This window comes from Nerophis lumbriciformis, linkage group LG10 (assembly GCF_033978685.3).
Source record: "Nerophis lumbriciformis linkage group LG10, RoL_Nlum_v2.1, whole genome shotgun sequence".
Taxonomy (NCBI): Eukaryota; Metazoa; Chordata; class Actinopteri; order Syngnathiformes; family Syngnathidae; genus Nerophis; species Nerophis lumbriciformis.
In genome coordinates this window covers 46559954-46581131 of record NC_084557.2, presented here as the reverse complement: position 1 = coordinate 46581131, position 21178 = coordinate 46559954, and the positions used below count along the sequence as shown (strand labels likewise).

At 39.3% G+C, this 21178-nt stretch overlaps 2 protein-coding genes across 3 annotated transcripts in view; both read right to left on the bottom strand.

Annotated features, from left to right (window-relative positions):
* LOC133612273 (uncharacterized) overlaps positions 1-21178 on the bottom strand; it is a 120544-nt gene that overhangs the window by 74792 nt on the left and 24574 nt on the right. Inside the window, exon 2 of one of the 2 annotated variants that reach the window (XM_061969523.2) lies at positions 17087-17218. The exons of the other annotated variant lie outside the window; for it this stretch is intronic. Coding sequence (XP_061825507.2) covers positions 17087-17218 — 132 coding nt within the window. The remainder of the gene's footprint in view (positions 1-17086; positions 17219-21178) is intronic. 2 annotated transcript variants of the gene reach the window in all.
* The window catches only part of fads2 (fatty acid desaturase 2), a 253327-nt gene that overhangs the window by 222483 nt on the left and 9666 nt on the right, over positions 1-21178 (bottom strand). The gene's annotated exons all lie outside the window — the stretch shown is intronic.

Below are 21178 nucleotides of genomic sequence, written 5' to 3'. Positions count from 1 at the left end.
TTATTTTGTCTTGTATTTCCTCCTCCTCTTCTCCCACATGCAACCTACATTGCATCACCCCTCACGTGTCGTTTACTTCAAACTGTTTATCTACCCGAGCTCGCCGCCTCGTAAATTCATGGTCATGCGGAACGCCTTCATGCCGTTTTTTATCATGCGATCGTGCACACGCAAGGTCAGCGACAGTGCCTAATGAATAAAGCTGCCTAGATGGCCAGTGGGCAGGATGGCGTGTTTGTTGGGATCGTTTTCAAGCTTAGCGAAGGAACAATTAGGCATTAGCACACTGCTGAAGGGCGAGCAGAGGGCCCATACAGTATGTTATTTCACCCTTTGATACTTCACATACGCATACTTGCCAACCCTCCGTGATTTTCCGGGAGACTCCCGAAATTCAGCGCCTCTCCCGAAAGCCTCCCGGGACAAATTTCCTCCCGAAAAACTCCCGAAATTCAGGCGGAGCTGGAGGCCACGCCCCCTCCAGCTCCCTGCGTACCTGAGTGACGTGTTGACAACACACAACAACAGCGAAAGCAGTTCGTCTGCCGTAAACAGCAATGTTGTGACACTTTTAAACAGGACAATACTGCCATCTACTGTACATGCATATGTGACCCACCCATAATGTGTCACATTTTTGTGTTGATTTATTTATTTTATTTTGTGGTTTGAATTCATTTTTGGAGCTGTCATTACACATTTATTAGATTAGATTAGATTAGATTAGATTTATTGGTCCCCTTGGGGAAATTCATTGTCACTGCCGTACATTTAAACACTAGACATTACACATCACACAAAAAAAAAATAAAAAAAAAATAACAAAAAGACATCATACATGACTAACACACATTTACAGGCTTGTCAGACAGGTCGGCCGGGCCTGCTGTTAAGGGTGACTATAGCTGCAGGGATCAGGCTTTTCCTGAGGCGGGCCCTCCGGAATTTGATTGTTCTGTACCTGCGCCCTGATGGTAGTGGGATGATGTATTGGTGTAGTGGGTGAGTGATATCCTGAACTATTGTTTTTGCCAGTCGGGTGATGGACCTGTGGTTTATGTCTGAAATGTTGGGTGTGGGTAGGCCGATGATTTTAGCTGCTATGTTTGTAATGCGTGTGAGTTTGGTCCGGTTGGTTACAGAAAGCATGGTGAAAAAACATGTGGAACAGTACAGAAGGATGGGTTGAACAATGCTTTGGTAAAGTAATAACAGGAGATGAGGTGCAACGTATAGTCCTTTAAGTTTCCGGATGGCTGACAGTCTTTGTTGACTTCTTTTTTGAATGTCCGTGGTGTGTTGATCAAAGGTGAGTTTATTGTCCAAGGTTATGCCCAGGTATTTAAAAGTGTCAACTGTTTTAACTGTTTGTGTGTTTATGATGATGGTGATTATCAGTATTCACATTGGTCAGTAGGGGGCAGTAGGGCGTTTCTTCCCAATTGAATGCTATCACCTGCGGACCGGAAGTGTCTTGTCATTCTGATGAGCGCGACCAGTCTGTGAACAATTGAAACGTCCTGTGTGCTTTTTCCTCCTGTATAACAGGTTAGTTTTGGTGAATCAACTCACTGAATAATGTCCATGTGATCTTTATAAGTTTAAGTACACATTCTGATGGTGGAGCCTATCTCTAAAGTGTTTGTGAGTTGTAGTTTGTATTTGTGAATGAATCCAGTGCACAGCTGCAGTAATCAATTCAAAAAGGCGACGTGAGTGCGCAATGTTTATATAGGAACTTCTGATCCTAATTCAGACTCCCAAATTAGAGCTCCCCTTTTCTTATTGATTTTATAATGTATATTTGTATAATGTGTGTGTTCTGAAATAGTGACAGAAAATAGAACAAGGATGGACAATTCAACCCTTAACTCAACAATGAGTAGATGAGTGTTATGTGTGTGTATATGTGTAAATAAATGAACACTGAAATTCAAGTACTTATTTTATTTATATACATATATATAGCTAGAATTCACTGAAAGTCAAGTATTTCTTATATATATATATATATATATATATATATCTTAACCACGCCCCCAACCACGCCCCCACCCCCTACCTCCCGAAATCGGAGGTCTCAAGGTTGGCAAGTATGCACATACGTGAACACTTAGTTACTAAGCAAGGTCAAGCGTGTCGGGAAATACTCCACAGCGAGATCAAATATAGACATATTAACATCAACTAGCAAGTACACTTTAACCTGAAACTCAATTATAATTCTGCATAAACTGATCAGTGGTGTACGTGAGTCAATAATAGATTACTACTGAGGCTGTGTCTAATATGAATTAGACAACAACTGGCTGTCTATCTGTGTTGGTCCTGTGATGAGGTGGGGACTTATCCAGGGTGTACCCTGCCTTCCGCCCGATTGTAGCTGAGATAGGCTCCAGCACCCCCCGCGAGACCCCGAAAGGTATAAGCGGTAGAAAATGGATGGATGGCTTGGAACGTTTCTGCAAGTTTTGATCTAGTCATCCAGAATTTATGGAGGTCAGAAGTATGTTGATTGATTGATTGATTGAAACTTTTATTAGTAGATTGCACAGTACAGTACATATTCCGCACAATTGACCACTAAATGGTAACACCCGAATAAGTTTTCCAACTTGTTTAAAGGGGAACATTATCACCAGACCTATGTAAGCGTCAATATATACCTTGATGTTGCAGAAAAAAGACCATATTTTTTTTTAACCGATTTCCGAACTCTAAATGGGTGAATTTTGGCGAATTAAACGCCTTTCTAAAATTTGCTCTCGGAGCGATGACGTCACAACGTGGCCTCACATCGGGAAGCAATGCGCCATTTTCTCAAAAACCGAGTCAAATCAGCTCTGTTATTTTCCGTTTTTTCCACTGTTTTCCGTACCTTGGAGACGTCATGCCTCGTCGGTGTGTTGTCGGAGGGTGTAACAACACGAACAGGGACGGATTCAAGTTGCACCAGTGGCCCAAAGATGCGAAAGTGGCGAGAAATTGGACGTTTGTTCCGCACACTTTACCGACGAAAGCTATGCTACGACAGAGATGGCAAGAATGTGTGGATATCCTGCGACACTCAAAGCAGATGCATTTCCAACCATAAAGTCAAAGAAATCTGCCGCCAGACCCCCATTGAATCTGCCGGAGTGTGTGAGCTATTCAGGGACAAAGGGCCTCGGTAGCACGGCAAGCAATGGCGGCAGTTTGTTCCCGCAGACGAGCGAGCTAAACCCCCTGGATGTCTTGGCTCACACCGTCCCTTATGCCACCGAAGATGATCAAGAGAAGAATATCGACCCTAGCTTCCCTGGCCTGCTGACATCAACTCCAAAACTGGACAGATCAGCTTTCAGGAAAAGAGCGCGGATGAGGGTATGTCTACAGAATATATTAATTGATGAAAATTGGGCTGTCTGCACTCTCAAAGTGCATGTTGTTGCCAAATGTATTTCATATGCTGTAAACCTAGTTCATAGTTGTTAGTTTCCTTTAATGCCAAACAAACACATACCAATCGTTGGTTAGAAGGCGATCGCCGAATTCGTCCTCGCTTTCTCTCGTGTCGCTGGCTGTCGTGTCGTTTTCGTCGGTTTTGCTTGGAAACGGTTCAAACCGATATGGCTCAATAGCTTCAGTTTCTTCTTCAATTTCGTTTTCGCTACCTGCCTCCACACTACAACCATCCGTTTCAATACATGCGTAATCTGTTGAATCGCTTAAGCCGTCTGAATCCGAGCTAATGTCGCTATAGCTTGCTGTTCTTTCCGCCATGTTTGTTTGTGTTGGCATCACTATGTGAAGTCACAGGAAAATGGACGGGTGTATATAACGATGGTTAACATCAGGCACTTTGAAGCTTTTTTTAGGGATATTGCGTGATGGGTAACATTTTGAAAAAAACTTCGAAAAATATAATAAGCCACTGGGAACTGATTTTTAATGGTTTTAACCATTCTGGAATAGTGATAATGTTCCCCTTTAAGTCGGGGTCCACGTAAATCAATTCATGACTTTACCTGGATGTTAAATTATTGCGCTCATTTTGTGTGATTAATTACAATGGGCCCCATTCAGCAATAAGTTCCTAACTTTTCCTCTTATCTTTCTTCCTAAGTGATTTCCTAAGAGGAGTCCATTCAAATTCATGACGTGTTCTTAAACGACCAAATTGCTCCCACCGGCTGTTCTTAAGTTGCTGAATGCCAAATGGTTAGCGCGTGCGTGTCTATCATAATTTGCATATAAACACGCCCTTATTTCCCCAATATGCATATGTAAACACCCTTAATGCCGTAATCTGCATAGGGAAACGCCCTCAATTCCCCACATAAGGGTACAATTCCGGCGGAAAAGCCAAACATCAAACACGCGGAGAAAACACAAACAGATTACAGCAGAGAAATTCGTATTATCCTGCGGGGGAAATGCATAATGTCAAAACGTAAGTTTAAGAAAGGGGGGACAGCTCTCGGTAGCTTAAAGCGTTCAAATAAATATTTGTCACTTCGTACATGGTCGTGAAATATGCGCTCCCTCCCCAGGGAATGATCTGTGGCATCTTGCCATCTTGCAGTGTGTGTGTGTGTGTGTGTGTGTGTGTGTGTGTGTGTGTGTGTGTGTGTGTGTGTGTGTGTGTGTGTGCCCGCACGCACATGGTATTTTAAAATGTCTATAAATTGCTAATTTTGCTGTCTGTCTGTCTGCCTTGTCTATCTATCTATCTATCTATCTATCTATCTATCTATCTATGTGTCTATCTATCTATGATATCAATTTAACATTAGACAATAGAAGTAAGGGAACTTGTCACACTCAAGAACAAATAGGCCACCCTAAGAGTGCTCTGGAGCACTCGTAGATTTTGTTCTTACCTATGAACAAATCCCAGCTAAGAAAACATTGGTGAATACAAAAATCTCCTTAAAAACTCCATAGGTGGGCCTAAGAACAAAATGTGTTCTTAAGAACGGTTGCTGAATGGGGCCCAGTGATGTTTAGCGTTTTATGTTTTTTTATCGTGTTGATCAAATTTTACATTTTCACATTTCCGTTATTGTCTCTGTAAACTTGCGAGTTGTCTTGCCCTGTTCTTGTGCCTGACTGAGAGTAACAACATTACCGCCATGCAGCACAAAGTATAATACATTATCTTTATATATTGTCTAATAGGTTATCTAAGCTAGATATTTTGAAAAAATATGTGAATGTGTAGCCATGGCGAAAAATAAGTCTAGCTGTGTCAAGATACTGATGTTAGCGGCTTTAACCTCTTAAGGCCATACGTGGACAGCACCTTTTAGCTTGTATTTCCAAAAGTGTGTACACTACTGAATTGGGGTCTTATGGCCACTTATGTGGACACTTATACTGCCATCTGGTGGTGTCAGAAGAGTATAACATACAATGGAATTTGGAAAAAAAAAGTGTAAAAATAAAAATGTGCATGTCACTACACATGAAGTACACGTTTGTGTACTTATGGACTAAGTACATCATATAAAAAGATGATTTTTAGTGTTTATTCTAATTAGGGTCCAATAAGCCCAAAAAGCAAAGAGACATAAAAAAAAATCATGTAAACAAACAGCTTGGGCCTTAAGAGGTTAATGAATCGTAGCGTATTTTTTGGACTATAAGTCGCAGTTTTTTTTCACAGTTTGGCCGGAGTAGCGACTTATACTCAGGAGCGACTTATGTGTGAAATTATTAACGCATTAGCGTAAAATATCAAATAATATTATTTAGCAAATTCACGTAAGAGATTAGACGTATAAGATTTCATGGGATTTAGCGACTAGGAGTGACAGATAAACGTATAGCATGTTCTATATGTTATAGTTATTTGAATGACTCTTACCATAATATGTTACGTTAACATACCAGTTGGTTATTTATGCCTCATATAACGTACACTTATTCAGCCTGTTGTTCACTATTCTTTATTTATTTCAAATTACATTCCAAATGTCTATTCTTGGTGTTGGCTTTTATCAAATACATTTCCCCCAAAAAATGCGACTTATACTCCAGTGCCACTTATTTATGCTTTTTTCATTCTTTATTATGAATTTTCGGCCGGTGCGACTTATACTCCGAAAAATATGGTAAATTGTTTTTAATCGCTTGACATTGCTAGCATATATATGAGTAAGTGATGGCCACAGAAATATGTCAATACACAGAATGCTATGAGGTGTTTTAAAGAAAGTGAAATGAACAAAAACAAAGCCTTATTTTCAGCTTTAGGCTGTTTCCAGATGATTATAGGCAATATGGTAAAAATCTAGATCAGTGGTTCTTAACCTTGTTGGAGGTACTGAACCCCACCAGTTTCATATGTGCATTCACCGAACCCTTCTTTAGTGAAACATTTATTTTTTCCTTAATTTAATCTTAATTTGTAAATATTAAACATGAAATGATGTTATTATATTAAATAAATACTAATAAAGATATATTTTACAAACAGAACGTTACAGGAATGTACACATGATCCCATGTTTACATCTCATTGTGCAACATGTGAACGTTTTAGTGGGAACTAAATGCGGAAAGGGGTACGAATTATTTCCAAAGCAGGACCCCCCACCCAGTCATACAATACTAGTACACAACTCATGAAAAACTATATTTTTTGTTATTGTCATTGTAAGTGGGCCAAAACACTTATTTTAGAAAATAATCCCATGGAAATGACTGCTGTCATTTGATTATAATAATAAAACATCCATCCATTTTCTACCACTTGTCCCTTTTGGGGTCATTAACTTGGTATTTAGTCAGGTTTGGGACAGGTGTGCTGCTGGTGTGGCCACAGTGTGCACATCTAAGTTAAAGTACCAATGATTGTCACACACTAGGGGTGGTGAAATGTATCCTCTGCATTGGACCCATCACCCTTGTTCACCCCCAGGGTCTTTGGTATGACTCGACCGGGGTTTGAACTCACAACCTACCGATCTCAGGGCGGACACTCTGACTACTAGGCCACTGAGTAGGTCCACGCATATGGAAAATTAGAGGGAACATTGTTTGGGGGTATCCATTATACGCCGATAGGGAGAAGTTTTTATTTACACGATGAGTCAGGTGTGTCTTGATCTCCGCGGCGGAGGCTCCGCCGAACCCCTGAGGCCGACTCGCCAAACCCCTAGGGTTCGATCGAACCCAGGTTAAGAACCACTGATCTAGATACTGTATATTTGATCATAGTCGGACATCTGTGAAGTCATCACTAACACACTACAGAGAATCATAAACTCCTAGAAAACTGTCACAGAGTACTGCTTACACACCATGGGTTGTGTTTGAGCCTCTATATTTAGCATCCAATTAAAGTGTAACTAAACCACTCACTGTACACTTTAGCCTGCAATTTGTCAACAGACCCACAATACAATAGGTGGCTCAAGTGGAATTAGTTGACAGCGCAGGTGGAGGGCGTATAAATGCTCGCCGAAAAGGTCACGGTCTCCAAGTCTTTAATTATAATCTCAATCCTACATTACATTTTTATTCTATTTCCAAGAAATTACATGAACCTCAGGTTAATCTATAAAAATAACACAAAGAACTCCATCCCGGTTAATGGAGGTGAGCAGTCGTGGCTGTGTGCTGGACCGAGCAGCCTTGCAACACCCGCCTGTTGTGCATATTAGTAGATTTCACGAGCCATTAAAGGAGGTTTCCAGGTGAGCACAAAAGATGGACAAGCCAGACGTAATATGCAGGAAATGAATTTGATACTAATCCTGGGCAATTGATTCTCTTATTATTATAATCAAATGACAGCAGTCATTTCCATGAGGTTATTTTCTAATATAAGTGTTTAGGCCCACTTACAAAGACAATAACAACAAATATTGTTTTTCATGAACTGTGTACTTGTATTGTTTGTCTGGGTGGAGGTCCTGCTTTGGAAATAATTTGTACCCCTTTCAGACATTGCATTCAGTTCCCATTAAAACATTCACATGTTGCACAATGAGATGTAAGCAGGGGATCATGTGTACATTCCTGCAACTTCCTGTTTGTAAGAAATATATTTTTATTAGTATTTATTTAATATACTAACAGCATTTCATGATTAATATTTATAAATCAAGATTCCTAATAAACATACTTGCCAACCTTGAGATCTCCAATTTCGGGAGGTGGGGGGTCGGGGGCATGGTCGGGGGTAGGGCGGGACGTGGTTTGGGGCGTGGTTAAGAGGGGAGGAGTATATTGACAGCTAGAATTCACCAAGTCAAGTATTTCATACATATACATATATATATATATATATATATATATATATATATATATATATATATATATATATATATACACACACACACACATATATTTATATATATATACACACATATATATTTATATATATATACACACACATATATATATATATATATATATATATATATATATATATATATATATATATATATATATATATATCCTGAAAATATGCAAACAAAACTGTGTTTCGATAATTGATACTTCAAACTTGCATAAATAAATCTTAAGGAATATAACATAACTTGGCTTCTGAGAGCTTCAAAATGTAATGAATAAAATGCTAAAGTTGTTGATAAACAAGCAATTATTTTAATAATTAAATATGGTCATTTTAAATGAATTATTATGATCATTTAAAATTAATTATTTCAAATATGTTTATTTTAATGTATAATTCTATGGCTGGATGTAATAAGGAGTCAGAAAAAATACAAATAAAAATACAATTAATTTTGATGTTTTTAGCAAAATATAGTTAACGTTTATTTAGTTTTTTTTCCGGCTGAAAATCGGGAGATTTTCGGGAGAATATTTGTCCCGGGAGGTTTTCGGGAGAGGCGCTGAATTTCGGGAGTCTCCCAGAAAATTCGGGAGGGTTGGCAAGTATGCTAATAAATGACACTAGAATAAGCACACATTTGATTGGTAAATCATAGTGTAACGACCTGGAATGACACTTTATGTGTGGTGTTGGAGTTGTCCGACTTTTTGTGTGGCTGTAAACGCATCACTGGCTAAGTACCATATGTGCATGTGTTGGCGCAAGTGAGAAAGAGCAAGCGGCTGCTGTTGATATAACAAAGTTGCTTTTGGTCTGGTTTGTACTGCAGAAAATGACCACTTTTGCGAGATATAATTTTTTTTACTAATGTTTTGGTGATGTGTTTATGGCCGACAATAAAGAGTTTTGCTCAGTAAAGTGATGGATGGAATTCATGTCCTCAAAGCGTCTCGACAGACGTTACAATATTTGAACAATGATGACGAAAACTGTTTTCTCTGTCGTGTCCGTGTGTCGAAAATTGTTATGCGCTTATTTTTTCATTTGATTTTGTGCGTGGCATAGATTTGCCGTGCGCAGAGGACGCTTGAGCAGTGCGCAATTGCACAGGCGCGCACCTTAGAGGGAACATTGCTGGTGAGGAATAATCTAAATGTTATTACCCTACTATGCCATTTTAAGGTGTGTGTGTGTGTGTGTGTGTGTGTGTGTGTGTGTGTGTGTGTGTGTGTGTGTGTGTGTGTGTGTGTGTGTGTGTGTGTTATTGTATTTCTGCCCTTCTTGAGACATCAACAGGGAAAAGTACCTTCCATATGAGGGGGGGGTGAACAAGTTAGGACCGAAATCATATGGAAAACCATTGCATCTAATAGAGAGTCAAATACCACATTCCCGGGCGCGGCCACCGCGACTGTTCACTGCTCCCCTCACCTTCCAGGGGGTGATCAAGGGTGATTAGTCAAATGCAGAGAATAATTTCGCCACACCTAGTGTGTGTGTGTGTGTGTGACAATCATGGGTACTTTAACTTTAACTTAAGAGTCTGTGAACATTGCTCCAAAGTCAGGATTTTTTCGTTGATTTAATGTGCATACAAAAGTAAACATTGACAGGTGGAAAGGAAGCAATATATGATAAAACAAGACGGCACCTAAAGAAGGACTTCCCTATTCATCCCCGAAAAAACCCGGCAGGTGAACAGCTCATTTTACGACTTCCGGTGCTGACGTAAGACAACCCGTGTCCCATATGTGACCATAGGATGAACAAATACACTACTGTACTAAGCCTATAGTGGCCATTAAGAGTTAGCTTCTACAGCTGGGTTGCCCAAAGTGCGGCACAGGGGCCATCTGTGGTCCGTGACTCATTTGTCATCGGCCTTAAGCACATTACAAAAAAACCAAAAATTGAGATCTCATTTGCGCCCCTGGTGGTGAAATCTATCAAAATTAAGGTGGTCCGAAAAAGGAGGAATTTTTCAAATTTGTCGGTTTTAAAAGTGTGCCCCCTTTGGTCAACATATGAAATAACAAGTGTGTGTAAGAAATGTAAAAGCGCCCCCTTTGGCCAAAACTAATTTAAAAAATAAGATAAATATGTATATAGAGACATACTGTAATAACTAATGAAGATTACAAACAAAAAATACCCAAAACAATAATTAAAGAAAAGCGTACCTTTTTTTATATTTGCATAGTATGTATAACTTATATAAAGAATTGTATTTACAACATGAATAATAGGTTAAATGTCTAGAAAGTGTGGTCCTAAAGAGGTAGGCATTATGTATATCCAAATTATCTACAATTTGTCACCAAAATCCATATTTTTTGGTGAAATCTATCAAAACGAGGGTGGTCCCAAAAAGGAGCGATTTTTCAAAACTGACTGCGTGTCGGTTTTAAATATGCTCCCTCTCTGGTCAACATATGAAATAACAAGTGTGTGTAAGAAATTTGAAGTGCTCCCTCTCTGGCCAACATATATAATAACAAGTGTGTGTAAAAAATTAAAATGCGCCCCCTTTTGGCCAAAATGTATTTAAAAAAATAAGATAAAGTAAATAATGAAGATTATATACAAAAAATACCCAAAACAATAATTAACTAAAAGCGTACCTTTTTTTATATTTGCACAGTATATATAACTTTTATTCATGTTGTAAATACAAGTCTTTATATGTCTAGAAAGGGTGGTCCTAAAGAGGCAGGCATCATGTATATCCAAATTGTCTACAATTTGTCCCCAAATAAAAAGAGAAGTTAGAAAGAGAATAATACTACAACCAAACATCACTGAAGGCCTAGGTGGGACACGCACGGCCCGCCGTTGGTTTGTATATACCGTCGTGGTCAAAAGTTTACATACACTTGTAAAGAACATCATGTCATGGCTGTCTTATTTTTTTGTGATAGTGTGATTGGAGCACATACGTATAAACAACTTTAACACTGTTACAAATATGCGCCACACTGTGAGCCCACACCAAACAAGAATGACAAACACATTTCGGGAGAACATCCGCACCGTAACACAACATGAACACAGCAGAACAAATACCCAGAATCCCTGCTACCACCAATCCCCACCCACCTCAATCACGCCCCCGCCCCCCAATCTCCCGAATTCCGAGGTCTCAAGGTTGGCAAGTATGTCTTGGGGAACATTTTTCAAACTGAGGTAGTTCCAAAAAGAAGCTTAAACGTCCACACATTTAAGTCAGGACTTTAGGAAGGTCATACTAAAACCTTAATTCTAGCCTGATTTAGCCATTCCTTTAACACTTTTGATGTGTGTTTGGGGCATACTTGCCAACCCTCCCGAATTTTCCGGGAGACTCCCGAAATTCAGTGCCTCTCCCGAAAACCTCCCGGGACAAATATTCTCCCGAAAATCTCCCAGTTTTTAGCCGGAGCTGGAGGGGGCGTGGCCTCGGGACGGGAGTACAACAGGGTGACAAGAACTAAATCATCCAGACTAGAGATCATGTCTATCTTACCTACAAATAAATATATTTTTTAATTAAAAAAAAAAAAAACTAAATACATTTTTACTATATTTTGCTAAGAACATCAAAATTTATTGTATTTTTATTTGTATTTTTTCTGACTCCTTATTACATCCAGCCATAGAATTATACATTTAAATAAACATGTTTGAAATAATTAATTTTAAATGATCATAATAATTCATTTAAAATGACCATATCTAATTATTAAAATAATTGCTTTTTTATCAACAACTTTAGCATTTTATTCATTACATTTTGAAGCTCTCAGAAGCCAAGTTATGTTATATTAAGATTTATTTATGCAAGTTTGAAGTATCAATTATCTAAACACAGTTTTGTTTGCATATTTTCAGGATGTATATATATATATATATATATATATATATATGTATGTGTGTGTATGGAATGCTTGACTTGGTGAATTCTAGCTGTCAATATACTCCTCCCCTCTTAACCACGCCCTCAACCACGCCCCCACCCCACCTCCCGAAATCGGAGGTCTCAAGGTTGGCAAGTATGGTTTGGGGTCATTGTCCCAACTGCGGCCAAGACCCAACCTCCGGGCTGATGATTTTAGCCTGAATTTGGAGGTAATCCTCCTTTTTCATTGTCCCATTTACTCTCTGTAAAGCACCAGTTCCATTGGCAGCAAAAACAGGCCCAGAGCATAATACTACCACCCACCATGCTTGACGGTAGGATTGGTGTTCCTGGGATTAAAGGTCTCACCTTTTATCCTCCAAACATATTGCTGGATATTAAGGCCAAACAGCTCAATTTTTGGCATGGACAAAGATAAGACCTTCTGGAGGAAAGGTCTGTGATTTTTTTGTAACAAACCAGTATGCAGAGGTGGGACCAAGTCATTGTTTTGCAAGTCACAAGTCTTTGCCCTCAAGTCCGAGTCAAGTCCCGAGTCAAGACAGGCAAGCCCCGAGTCAAGTCCAAAGTCAAGACTGGAAAGTCTCAAGTCAAGTCCTAAGTCCTGCATTTTGAGTTTCGAGTCCTTTCAAGTCCTTTTAACCACAGACTAATATATTAACACAGATTGTGTATGCTTTTCAAACGCTGTATTTATTTATTAAAACAAGTGCATTTTAAATTGCAGGAAAGAAAATTGTGCTGACATTGCACTTCATAATAGCACTATTAACCAGTCATTTTAAACATGAACTCATTCCTATACAGAACAAACACATTGACAAATAAAGTGCAAATGTACTTATTTGTACAAAAGTGTTAACATTGAAAAAACATGACATATACGTGAACATAACAAAAAAGTTGTACTTTTTATATGTCAGGGCCCTATGCTGCATTGCATTTGCAAAAGACCAAATTAGCCAAGAGTCTGTCAGTCATTTGTGCACGATGGGGGCGTAGTATGATGCCACCATGGCTGAAAACTCGCTCCACTGGAGCACTGGAGGCAGGCACTGCCAAGACTCTCATGGCCACTCGGAACAGTGAAGGAAGAGTCTTCATGTTCAATGCCCAGAACAAAAGGGGGGGAGAGTTTTTTTGGGTTGGTGCACTACTTGTAAGTGTATCTTGTGTTTTTTATGTTGATTTAATTAAAAAAAGAAAAAGAAAAAAATATATATTTCTTGTGCGGCCCGATACCAATCGATCCACGGACCAGTACCGGGCCGCGGCCCGGTGGTTGGGGACCACTGAGGTAAACAACCAACAGTATGTCAGAAAGCTAGCTAAAACGGTACACATATTCATAATATAGTATACATTTTAACTGACCTTTATTTTACTATTTTTGTCTTTTTTTTAGGTGGCTAAAATACGCGGTGCTGCTGACCGCCGTCTAACGTTACGTGTGATATATTGACTAACGTAACCCTGCTTAAAAAAATCACTGAACAAAAAGTATGAATAAGGTAGTGAACTGCAACAGATTCCCGTGTTTGCAATAACGTTATAACGTTAGCAGTGAGTTTGCAGCCTCACTGATTTAACTACACAGCAAATAAAAGTCACGTTACTTAGCCAATAAACGTTATCTTACATTCAAAACTTACCGTTCTTTGTGCAACTTCAAATGCCGGACGAAGTTGGAAGTTGTTGCCTCTCCATCAGTAATTTTCGAACCGCATGTGTTGCATACTGCAAACCGTTTTGTGTTGACCACCTCGTAATTTTTATACCCAATCAAAATTATTTTAGGTATCATTTTTTGTTCACTGGCGTGTGGTTTGGACATGTCTTCTTCGTTGGTTGTCCTGCAATTTGATTGGATGAATGCTGTGTGATGAAAACAAAGTAGATCTAATTTGATTGGCTGTTGTACTGAGACCACACCAGCTGACACACGCAACGCTGATAGACAAGTACACAATGAAAAATACGGAGCGCTCCCGAATAACTTTTTCATCTTTGGGTTTTGGGGAAAGTAGCAAGTCATGTCAAGTCATGTCAATTCAAAAGGCTCAAGTCCAAGTGAAGTCACAAGTCATTGATGTTAAAGTCTAAGTCGAGTTGCAAGTCTTTTTACATTTTGTCAAGTCGAGTCTAAAGTCATCAAATTCATGACTCGAGTCCAAGTCATGTGACTCGAGTCCACACCTCTGCCAGTATGTGTTCCAATAATTCGATCACAAAAAAATAAGAGTTGTAGAAAATATTGGAAACTCAAGACAGACATGATATTATGTGTATGTAAACGTTTGACCACGACTGTATATATATTTTTATATTTTTTTTTTAAAAACACAAATTAAAACAAAAAATGTAAATAAAAATAAAATAATTAATCGTTTTTATCATGACATTTTGGCAACTGCCAAAGGCATAATGGTAATTCTGCCACATAGCTGTTATGTTCCACACAAGCACAGCGCGCTTTGAGCAGTTTGTTTCACAAGAAAGAGCCAATGTAGTCATTTGTAATTCATGAAATGCTTCATACCCCTCCAAAAAGCAATTATTTTGGGAGATGAGCGTAATGGATCCTCATAGATGAGTGGTATTTTTTTTTTGGCCGCTAGTGTGCAAAGGTGGCAGGCAAGGAAAAAGGTTTATTTTTAACAGAATATTTATGTAAGCGACCGACATGTTGTGGAATAATGAGAAGGCTCTCTGGGCCGTTGGTGGAGCTCCAGAGACGGGACTCTGAGAGCAGCAGAGGGTGATTGAAGGCAGATAATGAGCATGAGGCGAGGGGAAAAAAGACAGGAGTAGAAGAGACTAGAATAATAACAAAAAAAACATGAAAATACAAAGGGAATGTGATAACTATAGTGGGAGTGGGGTGGCAGGAGTGAAATGACAAACAAACAAAAAAAAAAGAGAATGGAGAGAAGAATGTCATTGTGATACGGAGGATAATTATCATCGCCAGATAAAAAAAAGAAAAAGATAATCGGCTTGAGAAAACACAATTTTATTCGATTTGGCAAAATGTGAGGAGGGGAAATAAGAGTGCCGCATGTGGGTGCAAATGATTGCGATGCTGTGATGTATGGCTTCATTATAGCTTTTACAGCTAACACACACACAGCTCAAAATTGCAGAAATGTGTTTCCCAACAGCTCTTTTTATTTCAACGTAGAGCTCCAGTGTTTTTTTTCAATTACAAACCCTGTATGAGTTGGGAAATTGTGTTAGATGTAAATATAAACAGAATACAATGATTTGCTAATCTTTTTCGACCCATATTCATTAATTTTTTTTTGCAAATAATCATTAACTTTAGAATTTGATGCCAGCAACACGTGACAAAGAAGTTGGGAAAGGTGGCGATAAATACTGATAAAGTTGAGGAATGCTCATCAAACACTTATTTGGAACATCCCACAGGTGAACAGGCAAATTGGGAACAGGTGGGTGCCATGATTGGGTATAAAAGTAGATTCCGTGAAATGCTCAGTCATTCACAAACAAGGATGGGGCGAGGGTCACCACTTTGTCAACAAATGCGTGAGCAAATTGTTGAACAGTTTAAGAAAAACCTTTCTCAACCAGCTATTGCAAGGAATTTAGGGATTTCACCATCTACGGTCCGTAATATCATCAAAGGGTTCAGAGAATCTGGAGAAATCACTGCACGTAAGCAGCTAAGCCCGTGACCTTCGATTCCCTCAGGCTGTACTGCATCAACAAGCGACATCGGTGTGTAAAGGATATCACCACATGTGCTCAGGAACACCTCAGAAACCCACTGTCAGTAACTAAAGTTTGTCGCTACATCTGTAAGTGAAAGTTAAAACTCTCCTATGCAAGGCGAAAACCGTTTATCAACAACACCCAGAAAAACCGTCGGCTTCGCTGGGCCTTAGCTCATCTAAGATGGACTGATACAAAGTGGAAAAGTGTTCTGTGGTCTGACGAGTCCACATTTCAAATTGTTTTTGGAAACTGTGGAGGTCGTGTCTTACGGACCAAAGAGGAAAAGAACCATCCGGATTGTTATAGGCGCAAAGTGTAAAAGCCAGCATGTGTGATGGTATGGGGGTGTATTAGTGCCCAAGACATGGGTAACTTACACATCTGTGAAGGCGTTATTAATGCTGAAAGGTACATACAGGTTTTGGAGCAACATATGTTGCCATCCAAGCAACGTTACCATGGACGCCCCTGCTTATTTCAGCAAGGCAATGCCAAGCCACGTGTTACATCAACGTGGCTTCATAGTAAAAGAGTGCGGGTACTAGACTGGCCTGCCTGTAGTCCAGACTTGTCTCCCATTATGAAGCCTAAAATACCACAACGGAGACCCCCGCAACTTAAGCTGTACATCAAGCAAGAATGGGAAAGAATTCCACCTGAGAAGATTCAAAAATGTGTCTCCTCAGTTCCCAAACGTTTACTGAGTGTTGTTAAAAGGAAAGGCCATGTAACACAGTGGTGAACATGCCATTTCCCAACTACTTTGGCACGTCTTGCAGTCATGAAATTCTAAGTTAATTATTATTTTCAAAAAAGTTTATGAGTTTGAACATCAAATATGTTGTCTTTGTGGTGCATTCAACTGAATATGGGTTGAAAAGGATTTGCAAATCATTGTATTCCGTTTATATTTACATCTAACACAATTTCCCAACTCATATGGAAACGGGGTTTGTACTTTGTTTATCATAAAGCATTTAAGTGATGTGGCTCACCATTAGTTAAAACTACTCTCCTCTACCTTGCTGCAGAAATCCTCTCTAAGCTTGTTCTTCGATATCATACCCATCACATCCTTTCATTCGCCACTCTCCCTAACACACACACACACACACACACACACGGACTTACACACACAAGCGCTCCCATACATGATCTGGTACCTCTTCTCGAGGGGGGGCTCCTGACCGACTGCAGGGGCCGCCTGTGCCGTTTCTTGCAGGTCAGGGATATTGGCAAAGTCGTCTTGCTCGGCCACACCGATGGCCAAAGACAGGACCACCAGCTTTCCTTCACTGGCTCCCCGGAAAACAAAACAATCAGATACAGAGAAGCAAAAGAGAGAGGAATGGAGCAGTAAAAAAAGGTGTGGTTCAGGTGGAGGGAAAAGAGAAGGACAGAAAAGACAAGTCATTTGAGGAGAGAATGAAAACAGCTGCACTGTGACAGGACTCTTCTGGATCTTGTGAGAGGGAAGAGGAGGGCATCACAAAGAAAAATGGCATTTTAAGAGAATTTGAGCAACATCAGGGAACAGTAACACTTAGTCCAGGGAAGGAGGATCTTACAAAACAAACATGAGCCAATTCAAAACTAGAATGCACTTTTAAATCTCTGCTCGGGCTGAATTGTGGTGAAAATGAACAATAATTTAATATACCGTATTTTCTCAACCATAGGGCGCACCGGGTTAGACCATACTTGCCAACTTTGAGACCTCCGATTTCGGGAGGTGGGGGCGCGTGGGGGCGTGGTTGGGGGCGTGGTTAAGAGAGGAGGAGTATATTTACAGCTAGAATTCACCAAGTCAAGTATTTCATATATATATATATATATATATATATATATATATATATATATATATATATATATAAGAAATACTTGACGAAATACTAAGACAAGTATTTCATATATATATATATATATATATATATATATATATATATTCTAACCCTATATATATATATAAGAAATACTTGACAAAATACTAAGTCAAGTATTTATATATATATATATATATATATATATATATATATATATATATATATATATATATATATATATATATATAAGAAATACTTGACTTTCAGTGAATTCTAGCTATAAATATATATTTATTTTATTATATGTATATATATCTATATATATATATATATATATATATATATATATATATATATATATATATATATAAGAAATACTTGACTTTCAGTGAATTCTAGCTATAAATATATATTTATTTTATTATATATATATATAATATAAATACTTGAATTTCAGTGTTCATTTATTTACACATTTACACACACACAAAACTCATCTACTCATTGTTGAGTTAAGGGTTGAATTGTCCATCCTTGTTCTATTCTCTGTCACTATTTTTCGAACCATGCTGAACACCCTCTCTGATGATGCAATGCTGTGTGGCACGCACAAAAGTGCATCTATCAAATTCACTAGATGGCAGTATTGTCCTGTTTAAGAGTGTCACAACCTTGCTGTTTACGGCAGACGAACTGCTTTACGGTAGACAAAAATGTGGCTGATGTTGTTGTGTGTTGTTATCGCGCTGGGAGGACGTTAATGAAACTGCCTAACAATAAATCCACATAAGAAGCCAAGAACTCGCCCTCCATCATTCTACAGTTATGACGTGATTGGGCAGGTACGCTCTCTGTATTGTGGGTTAGCGGACTCAGGTCCGCATGGACCTGAGTCCGCCTGAATTTCGGGAGATTTTCGGGAGAAAATTTGTCCCGGGAGGTTTTCGGGAGAGGCGCTGAATTTCGGGAGTCTCCCGGAAAATCCGGGAGGGTTGGCAAGTATGGGTTAGACTTTGTAACACTTTAGTATGGGGAACACATATTCACCATTAATGATCTCATATACAAAGGGCGTGGTCGGGGTGGCTGGTGGCCTGGTTGGGTGCGTGGCTAAGAGGGGAGGAGTATATTTACAGCTAGAATTCACCATTATTTTATTATATATATATATATAAATAAAAGAAATACTTGAATTTCAGTGTTCATTTATTTACACATATACACACACATAACACTCATCTACTCATTGTTGAGTTAAGGGTTGAATTGTCCATCCTTGTTCTATTCTCTGTCACTATTTTTCTAACCATGCTGAACACCCTTTCGCAGGTACCCAGAAAGGTTTCGAGTACCACCAAAAAAACTGAATCTCTGAAGACAGTATAAAAATCTGTGTTAAAGGTGTACAAATACTGTTTGTATAATAAGCATGTTATTGTTTACAAATGAGGGTTAAGAGTTCAGTACTAAAAAAAAGAATGTGGCTTAAGTACAGTTTTTTAATTGAGCTGCTGCATTTTTTGGTTGGGTTGTTTATTTATTTTGAGGAACTTCTCCATTTCTAAAAGGGGAGGAATGTTATAGAGTGATCTATGTTTGTCTGTTGCCATCTCCTGGTGAATGTTGGCTATAGCGTACTGGGGTTACTTTTTGGTTGGCCAACGATTTACGTGGTTTTGCGCACCTGACGTCAAGTGTGTGAGTCTGTTCTGAAGTCTACAGTAAAGAGACGTACTTCATCACCTCGCCTGGTTATTGCCTCCAACTCAATATATTACAACAACATTGCTGTTTACGGCAGACGAACTGCTTTACGGTAGAATAAATCATGACTGCTGTTGTTGTGTGTTGTTACTGCGCTGGGAGGATGTTAATGAAACTGCCTAACAATAAACCCACATAAGAAACCAAGAACTCGCCCTCGATCATTCTACAGTTATAACATGTTTGGGCAGGCACGCTGTTTGTATTGTGGGAAAGCGGACGTAAATACCGGCTGTTGACACGTCACTCAGGTCCGCATGGAGCTGGAGGGGGCGTGGCTTCCAGCTCCGCCTGAATTTCGGGAGATTTTAGGGAGAAAATTTGTCCCGGGAGGTTTGCGGGAGAGGCGCTGAATTTCGGGAGTCTCCCGGAAAATCCGGGAGGGTTGGCAAGTATGGTTAGAATAATACATAATGTTGGATATAGAGAACATACAAACCCTTTATTTATTGAGTCAAAAATATTAAAGTTCGGTGATTTGGTAAAATTGCAAACAGCTAAAATGATGTACAAACCCCGTTTCCATATGAGTTGGGAAATTGTGTTAGATGTAAATATAAACGGAATACAATGATTTGCAAATAATTTTCAACCCATATTCAGTTGAATATGCTACAAAGACAACATATTTGATGTTCAAACTGATAAACTTTTTTTTTTTGTTGCAAATAATCATTAACTTTAGAATTTGATGCCAGCAACACGTGACAAAGAAGTTGGGAAAGGTGGCAATAAATACTGATAAAGTTGAGGAATGCTCATCAAACACTTATTTGGAACATCCCACAGGTGTGCAGGCTAATTGGGAACAGGTGGGTGCCATGATTGGGTATAAAAGTAGGATGGGGTGAGGGTCACCACTTTGTCAACAAATGCGTGAGCAAATTGTTGAACAGTTTAAGAAAAACCTTTCTCAACCAGCAAGGAATTTAGGGATTTCACCATCTTCAGTCCGTAATATCATCAAAGGGTTAATTGAATCTAGAGAAATCACTGCACGTAAGCAGCTAAGCCCGTGACCTTCGATCCCTCAGGCTGTACTGCATCAACAAGCGACATCAGTGTGTAAAGGATATCACCACATGGGCTCAGGAACACTTCAAAAACCCACTGTCAGTAACTACAGTTGGTCGCTACATCTGTAAGTGCAAGTTAAAACTCTCCTATGCAAAGCGAAAACCGTTTATCAACAACACCCAGAAACGCCGTCGGCTTCGCTGGGCCTGAACTCATCTAAGATGGACTGATACAAAGTGGAAAAGCGTTCTGTGGTCTGACGAGTCCACATTTCAAATTGTTTTTGGAAACTGTGGACGTCCTGTCCTCCGGACCAAAGAGGAAAAGAAACATCCGGATTGTTATAGGCGCAAAGTTGAAAAGCCAGCATGTGTGATGGTATGGGGGTGTATTAGTGCCCAAGACATGGGTAACTTACACATCTGTGAAGGCACCATTAATGCTGAAAGGTACATACAGGTTTTGGAGCAACATATGTTGCCATCCAAGCAACGTTATCATGGACGCCCCTGCTTATTTCAACAAGACAATGCCAAGCCACGTGTTCCAACAGCGTGGCTTCATAGTAAAAGAGTGCTGGTACTCGACTGGCCTGCCTGTAGTCCAGACCTTCTTCTTCGTTTGGATAAAGATGTTGAATAGAGGTGTAAC